Consider the following 11,698-nt stretch of genomic DNA (forward strand, 5'->3'; position numbering starts at 1 on the left):
CAGAAGGGTAATACTTGCAACACACCACCATTCTCACATAGACCTAATAAACCAACACTGGCAAATAACACACAGGAATACATGAGAACATACTCGGAGGCTCTAAATAAAAATCTGCAAAAGCAACAGAGACCTCCAAAGCAAACATCCAAGCAACCTCCACACCCAATCACCAACCATGGAACACATAATTCACATAATCAGTGTGCCACGCAATCACAGCCCTTAAGGCAAAATAACATACCCAGCACACTAGTAATAGGCGACTCTCTAGTCAGGCGTACTGATGTCCCACTAACTAGGCTGGACAAGAAGAAGGTTACAGTTAGCTGCCTGTCGGGAGCCAAGATCTGCCACATAACACAAGCACTTGGGTCACTCCAGAGCAAGTACAAATATGACTCTGTCATTGTCCATGTTGGTGTGAATGACCTGAGATGTACCTCCCTGGACTATATGAAGAGAGACATGGAAGAGCTCTCTGATCATGTAGCCCAGGCTGGTATGACCCTGACCCTGAGTAGCATCCTGCCCTCACCAAGAATGATGCCACAGTATAAAGAAAAAATGATCAATTTCAACAACTGGCTAAGTTTCTGGTGTCATTCAAAGGGGATCCAGTATCTGTCCGCCTGCTGGGATGGCATGCAACCAGCCATGTTGCTTTGCAATAGATGGCTTGCACCTATTACCCTTAGGCTTTCGAATACTGGCCAAGGCTCTTGCCGCCCCCATAGTGCCTTTTTTAGGCAAGGCTCAAAAGACAAACCCACCACCATAAATGGCACAAGTAACCAAAAACTGAGGGTAATGCGCCAGAAGTCTAAACCTCGAAATGCACGCACTTGAGAGTCTCCTCAGTATGGAGAACATCGACATCTGCGCAGTAACAGAAACCTGGTTTAAGGCTCCTGAGAGCACCCCAGCACTACTAGGCTATAACTCACACCATACCTTTCGGCCACAGAACCAGGACCGAAACACAAAAGGTGGGAGTGTATCCATATTCATCACGGATACCCACACCTCCAGGTTAGTGGTGCAGCACAATGCATCAGAGATCATCCATGTACAACTAACAACGGGCAAAACTGCAATCCAAATTGTAGCTTGCTACAGATCACCCACCATGACCCAGGACCCCCATTCCGCATTTCTGGAGAAACTGAGAAATATGAAGGTCATACCAAACACCCTAATACTGGGTGATTTAAATTACCCAAACATAAAATGGGAGAACTACTCAAGTACTAACTCCCTTGCCCAACGCTTCCTAGAATTTATAAACTCGAATGCTCTAGATCAATTAGTCAACACCCCCACCAGAGGGAACAACATATTGGACCTGGTCATCACCAACATGGGCAACCAGTGTTCCACACTGAAGATCAACCCCTCGCTGGTTAGATCAGACCATAGACTAATCACTCTGGATATCCACATTCCGCCACCACCTCCAATCAAGGAAACCACCATGAAAAACTTTTCAAAAGCAAACTTCACGTTACTTAAGACCAAGGTGGAAAGTTTCATAGCTCCCATGCTAAATGACAATGCTGTCCAAGCTGCTGAAACCTTTACAAAGGCACTCTATGAGCATCTGCAGGAATGCATGGGTCACGCTATCCCAGGTAAAACCAAGAATCACTCCTCCAAGAAAATGAAACCAGTCTGGTGGACCCTTGCCATAAACAAGCTATAGAACAGAAGGAGGAAACTAGTACAGAAAAGAGTAAAATCCCAAGAAGGAAAGACATCCCTGATCAGTATCAGCAATAAACTACGATCCCTCATTAAATCATCCAAGGCTAGTTTTGAAAGAAAAATTGCCAATGACTCCAAAGATAACCACAAAACATTCTTTAGCTATGTCAACAACCTAAGTGGAAACTCTCAGATCTGCTCTGAGTTAGTGCAGAATGACACAAAGTACACTGAACTGACTGATATTGCCAACATTCTGGCAGACAGGTTTAGTGCAAACTTCACCCCCTAAAAGGCCGATAACCATACCAGAAGAATGTAGGGCCCCATCAATCACCGACACAGGTTAAAACAGCCCTATCCCAAAGCCAAAAACACAGCTTCAATGGGACTGGTGTCCCAGGCTGTGTCTTACAAGAGCTCCAAAATGAACTAATCCCTCACCTAAACACACTGTTCAAACTCACCCTCTCTACAGGCTACGTACCCACAGAATGACGCACAGCAACAGTTATCCCGCTCCACAAAGGTGGAGCCACAACGGACCCCGGGAACTATCGCCCTATAAGCCTGACTAGCTTTGGTCTGCAAGGCTATAGAGCGCATCATCATGGAACTCATTAATAGAGACATTGGGAACCTCCAAACCTTGGATCATACCCAGTTTGGCTTTGTTAAGGGCAGATCATGCCTCCTAAACCTGGTGGACTTCTTTGAGACAGTTACCAAGGCATTAGACGTGGGAAAGGAGGTCCACACAGCCTACCTAGACCTCACAAAGGCTTTTGACACCACTCCCCATTCTAGTATTACAGACAAGCTTCACCAGCTTGAACAAAATCCCCTATGTCACGAGATGGGTTGCCAACTGACGCATGGACAGAACCCACATGGTGAGAGTTGCAGGCTCTATGTCCGACTCTAAACCAGTTACAAGTGGCGTCCCTCAGGGCTCAGTCCTAGGTCCCCTCTTGTTCGATATATACTTCTCAGAGGTACAGGCAAGCATAGGAGGACTATGGATGACCAAGTTCGCAGACAACTGCAAACTAGGGGCCATAACTGATTCCCCGGCTGATACAGACACCCTCCAGAAGGGTCTCACTGAGATGGATATCTGGTGTCAAAATCATGGCCTCAAACTAAATGCCAAAAAGTGCATAGTCACCCCCTTTGGAAATAACAAAGTATCCACGAACTACCACATAGGTGGTAGTCCCCTAAATACAGAAAATGTAATTAGTGATCTGGGGACCCAAGTAGATAGTAATTTCTCCTTTAATAATCATATTGCCAAGGTGGTTAGAAAATCCTTCTATGTGGCTCACCTAATCACAAAAGGGTTCGCATCTGGAACAAAAGAGGTTATTGTGCCTCTCTACTCATCACTCATTAGACCCATCATAGAATACAACGCCCCATTTGGGATGTAGCTTACAAGACACCTGCAACAGCTGGAAAGACCACAAAAGTACCTCACCAAGAGGATTACTGGCCTCAAACAGATGCCCTATGCAGCCCGACTCAAGAAACTCCAGCTGTACTCGGTTGCATACTGTGTACTCAGAGGTGATCTCTGCCTGACATACAAGGCCATGTCCAACCCAGAATTGATGGACATGCAACACCTAAAAAAAAACAAATCCCGGAGAGCCACACGCTCTAGAGATATAAACCTCCCCACAACGATAAATAGGACATGCTGGAGGGATAGATTCCTGTCCCAGAGACTCCCCATGCTTTGGAACAGGATTTCAATATATATTAGGCAGAGCCCCTCACTAACTCTTCAAGAGAAACCTTGACGGGTGGATGGGAAACAGAAAATTTACCCCGGGGATCACTGCAGTGGCTCTGCTGGACAGGGGCACAGGGAACTAATCTAAGGGGGTGGCGAAAGCCAACACATTCTGGCTAGGATTATAAATGCCCTTGGGCAGATAGCCTAGTACTTACCTATGAACCTATTGTGAAAACAGACTACAAAGGAAGGCTACAAAGATGCACTTCATATAACTGCCAACATCTTCACTACTTTAAAGACGAAAATGTATCATATCATGTATTCATTTAGATATGGGTTCTACATACAGCTTAACTGCAATCTAGCTACAAAATTAGTAAAAAGAAATTAAGACTGAAGTGTTGGAGATCTCTTCTAAGATTTATAATAAAGGTCGAATATCCCTACCAGTGCCATACTCATGCAGTGCTGTTACGTTTGCTCATGTACATCAGCATTTACAAGCAAAAGTGATACATTTTAGTGAAACACATCAAACACAGCAACTGATATTACTACTTTTGGGAATGTAAGATTTCCTGCAAACCACCACACTTTAATTATTCTAACTTCAAACTTATACTCTTACCTAGGGGGGACACTTTTTTTTATCTCCTGTACTGATATGGACAACAACAATATCTGATGCTCGATACCTGAAACAATACATAATGGCTGGGCTATGGCTACATGATAGGCAGTTTTATCATGTGCTACCAAAACTGATACGAATGGTATTCTGGGAATAATAAAACAGGTTTCCGTTGGGTTTTTGTGGCAAGTGCATCCACACTGTGCAGATCCTCTTCCCGAGCACCCCAGAAAAACTTCTAACTGAAATATCCCAAAAGTACTCATCTGGAAGTATAATATGCAGAAGTGCAGTGGTACTACTGGGTGCATGAACCCCCAAACTCTCTATGTACTAGCTTTGAGATCACAAAACAGCTCAAGCTAGGTATATGCGTAAGAAGCCTGACCTCTATCAGGGGACAAAGAATGAGTGCATGTTTTACTACCTACAGTCTTTCAGCAAGAGTTTAATTACAATGAGAAGAAAAACGCAGCACGTCAAGAGCAGGATGACAAACTGTAAAAACGAGAATAAAAACAGATTTTCAAAATGTCTGAAATTCTTAGTAATAAAAGTTTCATCAGATGTGCTTGCATGTGACTTATTACCAGCACATTTGCTACTCACATTGCTAGAGGAATTTCTTATTTACCCTACACAGTTGATTAATTTATTGACTGTATCAACTTGGCAGATACGGAATAAGAAACCAAATACATAACTTCCGGGAAAAGACTACAGATAGGGATTACAGCACTAAGCTCCAAGTCCAATGTAAACTCTCCTAAGAGAGGCACTTATTTGAATTATGAGGCAATGTGCTGACAGCCTGCACTGACATAGAAATGCAGCAATAAAAAGAGGCCATAGTGAGGTAGCAATACAAATGTCTAGCTGGAAAAGAAAAAAAGATGGACTTTACCATGGACAAAACTAAGTACCAATTAAGAAAAAGTATAAAAAGGATGATAAAGAACAACTGCATATTACATGCAAAAGAAGTTGCCTGTGGTATTGGTCACCCCATCACAGAAACAACCACAATGTCAGAAGCCTGGGGGCAGGCAGGTGATCATTCTCTAATAAGTGGATCTGGCAGGCTCCGCTACAGATGCAGCAAATGAAGATGAAAGTTTGTGGCAGAATGACATGCACAGCTATCCATGGCAGCATGCCCTGGCACAGCTGTAACAGGTTATGCCCAACAGCAGTAAGTAGCAAGTCTGGAGCAAACCCTGTCCTGAAACACCACCCAAAGATCCAGTAATCTTAACAGCCTATCACCTGCAAGAGCATCGGAAAAATAAACCAGGTCCAAAATAAAGTTCATTTTCATGAGATGTGACACTCCATATAAAAATACAGAAAGGGCAGCAACACAAGCGTATCAATAAAAAGATTAAAAGTAAAGAAAAAAGAATACGGTGAACTGACAGCTGTGAAAGGAAAAGTGAATACCAAGAAGGAACTGTTAACAATGAACACATTCAGAGTACAAGTTAAAAGCACGGGAAAATAGCCAAAAGATAAATGTATCCTTTTAAATAAGATGAGACAGCCTTTATATAAACTAGCAGAGTGTTTGCGGGGGTGCAAAACACAAGTTTATGGGGTTTATTTTGCCTGATTGCTCAAGGTGCTGATTCATTAATGCTTTCTTTGTTACTGCAATCAAATAATTTACAACTGTTAGCCATGCTTTCATTTCATTTAACAAGGGACTTACCCGCTGCTGGGTGTTGATTTGCCTGACTGGGGCTGTGGTGTTGACTTTCCTGATGGAGTCTGGGGACCAGTATCCATTTTGAGACGCTTTGCTGTAGGAGTATCTCCAGATGCTCCTTGTCTCTTCCCTAAACAAACAAACAAAAAACATTCAATTTATTGCAGCCTTGCAGAGTTCCTTCCCATGTGCTCACCAGAACCTCCACTTCCCCAGTCAAAGCACAATTACAATGTATTACAGCCTTGCAGAGTCCCTTCCCATGCCCTTACTAGAACCATCATTTTCCCATGACAGTACTTTAAACTACTAATCATGAATGGCAGAAGTAATCTCAGGTTCAAAAGTCTGTAAATAGTGTTCAGGCTGGAAGGACATTCATGAATAGACTTTTTCAGATTCATATCATATATCCCCTAATGAAGCTGTCAGGACAATGGCAGGGCTCTGCAATGTACACATATCATAGGTTTACATCTGGACATGTAAGCATCTAAGATGGCCTGTTCTGACTCGGTCTCTGGTGTTCCTCATATATTATGCTGCACTTCTGAGAGATGTTAAAATGGAGGTACATTACACACAAGTATTGTTAGAGTACTGCAAATATCTGCATGTGCAATGGGGTAGTACTGAACGTGACCTGCCACTACTGCAAATATCTGCATGTGCAATGTGGTAGTACTGAATGTGACCTGCCACTACTGCAAATATCTGCATGTGCAATGTGGTAGTACTGAATGTGACCTGCAACTACAAACATCACGGTACTACCGTGCAACACAGAATATGCTTTATAACAGACTGCCATTCATAACTGCAGTTCAGGCTCTTCATAATGAACCATCACAGCTTTGCCAGCATGAGAACTTCATAAAGAATCCTGCTGGCATGAAGACTTGGCAAAACTAATACTGGGCTTTCCTCTAGACCCCAGCAGGGGAGAGAAGTGGTCTTCATTCTCCTAATGTTAACTCATCTATTCAGTTCCCTGAAAACCTTTGGATGCCTTGTGAGTATAGTCTTGACGACCACTGACAGGTATCCATTTCTCTAGCCAGGCAAAAACTACCAAGAACATGCACACACCATTTTGACATCTGCCTCCCCACCTTGACTAGTGCAATCAGATGACCATCAGCATGTAGACTCGCAGTGGCAGAAAAGCCCCTTGGCTCTCTAATGAGGAAGCAGCAGTCAATGTAGCTTTTAAAAGGGCCACTGCCAAAGAAGTTATCTGAACTTTTAATGCAGGAAACCACATCAGCTCCTGATGAATTAGGGAACAATTTCAAAAGTACACAAAAACAATCCAATGACAATCAAGGTGCACACTACTCACCCAGCCTGACTTTTGCTACCCAGTGGAAAAGATGCTGCCCCACCCTAAACAGTACCTCACAACTTCTGGTGCAGCATCTTCTGCACTGTTTCCAGACAGTCTGATCTGGAAACGAGAGCTCTGTACTTCACACTGTATCGCATGTCCAAACCTCTTGAAAGTAATAAAAAGGTCCTGTTTCAGCTTAACGAGTGTCTAGTTATGTGCATCACAGTATTGCGTAGTCCTTGCTGCTTTCAGAACCTGATACTAGAAGAACACAAATTTACACAAAATAATTTTTAATCCGATATTATGACTACATACACAGTATTAATGAGTCATATGTGGTGCACAATATAGTAATACACTGGAAAAGTACAGTTATGTTAGGAATGTACCATAAATATAGATGCATCAGTAAATTCACTGTTGGATTCCTCACTTTTGGGATACCTGTCTGCAGGTAGCCAGGATGGCTGGCCTGACTTCCAAGGCTTTTCCTTCCCCCCATGGTCTTAGCCAGTACCCTCCCACCACTAATCACAGGATGACAGTGATATAAGAGTGCATCAGCAGTGATATAAGAGTGCATCAGCAGAGTCCAGCATCAGATCCTCCTAGTAATGCAATATTGTCAGCTGCACATTTAACAGTAATATCAGTCTACTGGTAGGCCAGCTTCCAGAAGCCAAATAAGTACCCATACAGGTTCGTTCTTATTTCTTGAAAGCAGAAACGATTAGCTAGTGTCTGATGATGAATCTGACACTGAAACATTTGTAAAAGTAAATAACTGCATAGCTTGCGGGGAGTAGATTTCACACAAGGATTTTCATAATCTGTATTTTATTTTGCGCTGGCCTAGAGTACAGCCTGGATTCTTATCTGCCCTGTGTGAGTTTCAACCAGAAGACAATCTGAAGAGGAAGATGGTCTCTCCAGGAGTTCACAGCCAAAAAAGGGGATGCATGCCAGGTTCTGAGCAACTATGGACTTGGCCAAACCTCCAGGAACCTCCCACTGGGGCATTTAGAGAAACATAAGGAGACAGCAAGCAGGAATCCTAAAAGTGCCCTAAATTGAACAAACAGCAGACGCACATTATAAAAATAATGTATTCATTAAAGTGTACAGTCACATTTTAACTACTTTTCACACCACAGCATATAGTGCCTCCCACTGTCCATGCCTGTCGAGCTGAAATTGTAGGGGACCCATTTTTAAAGAAATTCCACCATATAATGCAACTTTCCCTTTCTGATATCAGCAAGGGCTCTCAGTGAATTTTACCCTTGATGATGTCACTGAAGGGCTAGCATGGGAATGTGGCCACAAACTTTAATGGACACATCACCATACATGTGCAACATCACTTTTGTTAAAGTGTCAGGACACATTCCCATGCTATGTATCTGATATCACTGTTGTATGAAGAAAAATATATGGGCATCTTTAAATAAAAAGTTTGCAAAGCTGTTTATTAAGAAATTCCCCAGACGTACATCAGATTATAGAAAAAAAATGCATTGTGGCACTTAAACTATCAACTGCCATAATGCAAATATAAAGTGGAATTGCAAATTTCAATATGGTTAATCAGGCAAATTTCTCACAGCCAGTTAAGGGATCTGATTTTTGAAGGAAACATGACGTATGCCTAGTTAAATCATGCATCAGTATGTAAATAATGAAATGTTTAATTTATTTGTTGACTGGCCAACTGGTTACTCTCTGACCCTTTTCAGTCACAACCTGGGCCACAAGAGAAGATTAAGTATCTCATGTATATATAGAGAAGCCATTCAGCCAACATGTGTTTAGGACACAAAGTGGACCCAAAATGCCTGTGCTTGCACAGACAAACCATGCATAACTACTTACAGTGAGTGAAGGTCAGGAAGAGATTCCCCTGCAACCATTAGGCAGACGTATTACCATTACAGCACTATGTTGCCTGCTACACTAGCAAACATTAAGCTGCAAATACTATATATCTATTAAAAAAGACATAAGATCAGCACTGGAAAAAAAGTATCTGTACATTATTTTGTAAAAGCATCACACCTTAGTTACAACACATAACGGAAAGAACAGCAAGTAATGCTACACAAAGTTTTTGAACGGCTGCAGTGAATACAAGAGAATACAAATGCAAACATCCAGGAGCAATGGGTAGGCAACCTAAACCAAATGCAGACAACTGGACTGTACGAGTTCAGACTAGAGCAGTCAGTCTGACTAAAAAGCTGCATAAATATTGTTAAGGCAGCTGTGGCACTAAAACTGAGTAATTCTAGAAAGCAGACAATAATGAATTGTAGCAGCATATAATAAATCACGTAATAATAAAAGGCTTTAATGTTTTTTGAAATGTTCTCAGCTGAAACTGATATAATGATGGAAATTTATTCCAGTTTTTAGAGTATAATAAAACCTATATTTACCTGAAGTTAAGTCTTAAGAAAGCATCCATCACAGGAGATATGAAATTATGTTAACTGAATACATGTTGCTGATTTTTCCACAGTAAAAATAAAAACATACATTTACTTGAAGTTTCATTCTTCAGAAAGCATCCATCAAAGAAGATATGCAAGTACCTTAAATGAATACAGGCTCAGAAATGGTATGAGAGCCACTGGTTCTGCTTGATAAATCAGTAATAAATCACACAAGTTAACAAGTCCCTGGCATTCAGTTACAGAAGTTAAAACATTTTTTAATATTTAACATTTAGATTTGTGTTACTTGACATGATGAAGAATTAGCCATGATTCTCAGATGGGTGAGAATGTGGAATAAGGCTGTAGAGCATCCTTCCCCTGTCAAATGGTCAAGTGCTACAACATGGCTCGCTTACATCCATGAGATACACCTGTGCTGCAGGAAGCACAGCTTCAGAGTTACACCCAGAAGACACTGGGAGCTTTGGCCAGACTAACCAGACAGCTTGTTCCCTAGTACAGTCACTGTTACAGCAAGCACTGCATTCACAAGATACCTAAAAACAGTTCCACAGGCTTACAGACAGCTGCTAAGACTTGTGGTCTCACAGATAAAATTCAGAATATGTATGCGAGACAGAATATTAACACTTTCAGGATTTTGTTGTTATATTTACTTGTATGCAGTATGCTCCTGTTTGAGCACATTACTATACTTAGATATGGTTTGACCTTAAATGAGGAATTTCGAGAAAACAACATGGTTTCTGAGGACATCAGCTCAGGAGGCTGCAGGAACTGACACTGATTAGTTCAAGACATTCACTCTGGTAAAGAAACCCATGTGGAGTGCTAAGCTACAGGAAAGCAAACCTGTTCTATCCATCCAGTAAAGAAGAGTGCTGTATAGGATACAATTCTCAGGATCCCTCTACAGCAAACCTAACAATGTGGTGATATGCTACTTTTAGTCTTTGTATACCACTTCTGCTGAGAGTTGTGAGGACTGTGTGCTGTCAAGGAGGGGCATAAGTAGGGGGCAGCTCTGGTAACGATACATTTCATACTCATTATAAGATGAGGTTTGACAATGCACAGCAATCCATGTCAGTTATATACCTTATATACTTGCAGAATTTACACATACTGAGAATATCATAATTTGAACCTAGGAGATGCCAAGGTATATATATAGTAAGAACAACTTCCAAAAGTCTAGAGATTCCATTAAGGAAGTGATTACATCCTAGGTGGCCTCACCTACAATTACTAGATTAGCTTGTTTCCATCGCAACACTCTCATTTAAACTGCTGTACAGGAAATACTGTCACCACATGCACAATATAGAAGACATCACAAAAGCAATGGGACAGTTAGGTTGGACAGACAGCTGAAAGTGTCTTCTCAAAAACAAGGCCCTATTTAAGAGGATACCTTTTTAGAAATCTGTGGATATATCTGATCAGAATCAATTCAAGAAAAAGGTAAAAACATTACATAATTATGATAACCTGAACATGCAATCTGTGTAGCCTTTTCCTCACTGCATGTCTATACCTGTCATTTCTGCACTTCTGTCCTATAATGAATAGGATCTAGTAATCCCTTAATAAACTCACTCTGAAGTTATTTTAAGCAACACCTTACTATAAGATGCATTTAAACATCATCGTATTCCTTTCTTTCTCAAATAGTGTACTACTTTGTTGCTGGTATAGGAATATTTCTTAGGCTGTTAATTTGTTGGGGGTCTTAATCCACTGACTCATACCTGTGCGTCTCTTGCACTCACTGTAAAACCTGGATGACAGCACTGTGCCATTAGACTTGCTGCCTCACAGCACTCTGTTCTCCAGGTCAGGTGCACTCTGCATGAAGTCCATGTGGGCTTTTGCAAGGTGCTCTGGTTTCCTCCCATATTAAAAATATACTGCAGGTGTACTTGTGATCCTCTAAATTGCCTGTAGGCAAGTGTACCACGTTGTGTGCGTGTGGGTGTCTATAACTATATATACATACATACATATATATATATATATATATATATATATATACACATGCACATAAATATACATACATACTGACAGGATAAGTTGCACCACCCATTGATTGTCAACATAGGTTCTTGATGTACCAACACCCTGA

At 41.4% G+C, this 11,698-nt stretch overlaps 1 protein-coding gene across 1 annotated transcript in view; it reads right to left on the reverse strand.

The window, feature by feature from the left end:
* GTF2F1 (general transcription factor IIF subunit 1) overlaps positions 1 to 11,698 on the reverse strand; it is a 903,716-nt gene that overhangs the window by 237,602 nt on the left and 654,416 nt on the right. The window contains exon 11 of the mRNA XM_044057223.1: positions 5,788 to 5,914. Within this exon, the coding sequence (XP_043913158.1) occupies positions 5,788 to 5,914 (127 nt within the window). The remainder of the gene's footprint in view (positions 1 to 5,787; positions 5,915 to 11,698) is intronic.

This window comes from Protopterus annectens, chromosome 15.part0 (assembly GCF_019279795.1).
Source record: "Protopterus annectens isolate FY-2018-M chromosome 15.part0, PAN1.0, whole genome shotgun sequence".
NCBI lineage: Eukaryota > Metazoa > Chordata > Ceratodontiformes > Protopteridae > Protopterus > Protopterus annectens.